At 33.5% G+C, this 2,540-nt stretch overlaps 2 protein-coding genes across 2 annotated transcripts; one reads left to right on the forward strand and one right to left on the reverse strand.

The window, feature by feature from the left end:
- Nucleotides 1-538: 538 nt before the first annotated feature.
- On the forward strand, nucleotides 539-1,246 carry RPE1 (ribulose-phosphate 3-epimerase RPE1; the record flags this gene model as incomplete). Its single annotated transcript, XM_011273829.1, has 1 exon — nucleotides 539-1,246. The coding sequence occupies one exon, from the start codon at nucleotides 539-541 to the stop codon at nucleotides 1,244-1,246; it is 708 nt and encodes a 235-aa protein (XP_011272131.1).
- Nucleotides 1,247-1,497: 251 nt separating this feature from the next.
- ALB1 (Alb1p) lies at nucleotides 1,498-1,989 on the reverse strand (the record flags this gene model as incomplete). The annotated part of the gene is made up of 1 exon (XM_011273830.1): nucleotides 1,498-1,989. The coding sequence occupies one exon, from the start codon at nucleotides 1,987-1,989 to the stop codon at nucleotides 1,498-1,500; it is 492 nt and encodes a 163-aa protein (XP_011272132.1).
- Nucleotides 1,990-2,540: the final 551 nt, after the last annotated feature.

A 2,540-nucleotide genomic window follows, 5' to 3' on the forward strand; every position in this document is an offset into this window, starting at 1 on the left:
AAGTTGTTGATATCAACTTCTGATATTTGAACTTGAGGTTCGGCATTCCATCCAGATACATTTAATGTAGATTTTATCAACACCATTAAGCAGAACTTCATCACCAGCACATGGGTGTATATTTTAGACTCCAAAGACATTAATTAGGGTACTCTTAATATATATATACTCATATTTGAGCTAGATAAAACAAAAAATGCGGAATTCCGTTAAATTTTGGGAAAGTCATAACTTAGTACCATACTCGACCATCAAAAACAAAAACAACTCTCGGTCGCCAAGTTGGTTTAAGGCGCAAGACTGTAATGGATCAAAGACATCTTGAGATCGTGTGTTCGACTCACACCCGGGAGATTTATTTTTTTTAATTTTTGGCAGAATTTCGTGTCAATTGAATTTTTTTAATCATTGCGACAATCAGAAGAACGATAATTTGTGCTCCGAAGTTTCTAAATCAATAAATTTTTGGTTATATTCAATCGATCTTAGTTTTTAAACGGTTATTTCTCTTATTTTTGATCTATTACCTTTAAACAAAATGGTTAAATCAATTATTGCTCCATCTATCTTAGCTAGTGACTTCTCAAACTTGGGTTGTGAATGTCACCGTGTATTAAATGCCAAAGCTGATTGGTTACATATAGATGTTATGGATGGTCATTTTGTCCCAAATATCACTTTAGGTCAACCAATTGTTGAAAGTTTAAGAAAAGCTGTCCCAAGAGGTGATGGTGTTACCAAACCAAAAGCCTTTTTTGATTGTCATATGATGGTTGCTGAACCAGAAAAATGGGTTGAAGAATTTAAAAATGTTGGTGCAGATCAATTCACTTTCCATTATGAAGCTACAAAAGATCCATTAGGTCTTGTTAAATTAATTAAAAGTCATGGTATTAGAGCTGCTTGTGCAATCAAACCGGGTACACCAGTTGATGTTCTATTTGAACTTGCTCCATTTTTAGATATGGCTTTAGTTATGACTGTTGAACCAGGTTTCGGTGGTCAAAAATTCATGCCAGATATGATGCCAAAAGTTGAACAATTAAGAGCCAAATTTCCAGAATTAGATATTCAAGTTGATGGTGGTTTAGGTAAAGCTACAATTCCTGCTGCTGCTGAAGCTGGTGCTAACGTTATCGTTGCAGGTACTGCTGTTTTCACTGCTCCAGATCCAGCTGAAACTATCAAATTCTTAAGAGATGCTGTTGATGTCCAACTAAAAGCTAGAGGTATATATGAAGAATAATGAAAGCCCATATTTCAAATATTTATTATCTATACGTCCCAGTTTTTTTTACTTTAATACAAAATAGTTTTATGATATACTAAAAGAAATGCGTAAATTTAATTTTTAAAAAAAAAAATATGTAACCCATGATATACAATTATATGTAACCAAACCATTTGAAAAATCAATTATATAAGAATGAACCAAATTTAAAAAAGTATGAAATTTTATTTTAATGTACAATATCCGAAGTTATACTAAACTTAGATTTAAAAAAAGCTTGGACCACCTAAAGTTGTACCTTCACCAGTTGAATCAACAACTAAAGAATCAGAGGTACTATCTTCAATAACTGACCATAAAGCAGCTTTGACGCTATTTATTTTGGTATCTTGACTGTCTTTTTTAGCTGGTTTTTCTTCATCATCAACATCCATTTGTTCTTCAGCTTGTGCTGTAGCATCAATTAATAATTTATCTTCAAGTTCTCTTCTTTTAGCAACATATTTCTTGTTTCTTTCAATTTTATGAAGTCTCTTGTTTGATAAAGTAGTAGTAGTAACTCTACCGACTGGTTGGGCACCTGAATATAAAGCAACAGCAGTTGATTTTGGTCTACCTGATCTTGAATCATTTGCACTTCTTGGTGGTGCTGTTAATCCTTTTCTGGCTCTATCAGCTCTTTTCTTAGCTAAAGCAGCTCTTTTACGAGCTTGAGTTTCTGTTTGTTTTGCGACATTAATAGAATTTTTTGAAGGCATTTTTGTACTCAAGAATAAAATAACGATTTGAACTTTTAAATGTCAAAAGTATATATGATCATCTCATCGCATTATAATTTTTCTGGTACCCATAAATTTTTTTCTAAGTATGCTGCGAAAACCAATACTCATATCAGTAATATCGTGGTTTGCACGCTAATTTTGGCAGAATAATTTGAATTTCTATGACCAGTTGGTCTATTAAGTCATTTACGAAGCGATAACATTTGATGAAAAGGTGGTTATGTTAACACCAGATATACATTCCTTCAAATCAGCGTATATACTCCCCATTTTGAACACTCTTTATAGGAATTTTCCCTGATTTTGGGTTTGGTCACGTGATCTAGTGTGTCATATATTAGTAATCCGTACAAATTAAAGTTTCAAGAAAATCACAACTAGTTTAGTGGTTAGAACCGCGGAAAAGGTCCTTCTTGGATGCCAGTGGTTTAGAGCATTAGTGGTTTAGCGGTAAAATTCAAAGTTGCCATCTTTGAGCCCCCGGTTCGACTCCGGGCTAATGCAAGCTTTTTGCACCTTTTGAACCC

This window comes from Wickerhamomyces ciferrii, contig 00221, assembly GCF_000313485.1.
Source record: "Wickerhamomyces ciferrii WGS project CAIF00000000 data, strain NRRL Y-1031 F-60-10, contig 00221, whole genome shotgun sequence".
Classification (NCBI taxonomy): domain Eukaryota; kingdom Fungi; phylum Ascomycota; class Saccharomycetes; order Phaffomycetales; family Wickerhamomycetaceae; genus Hansenula; species Hansenula ciferrii.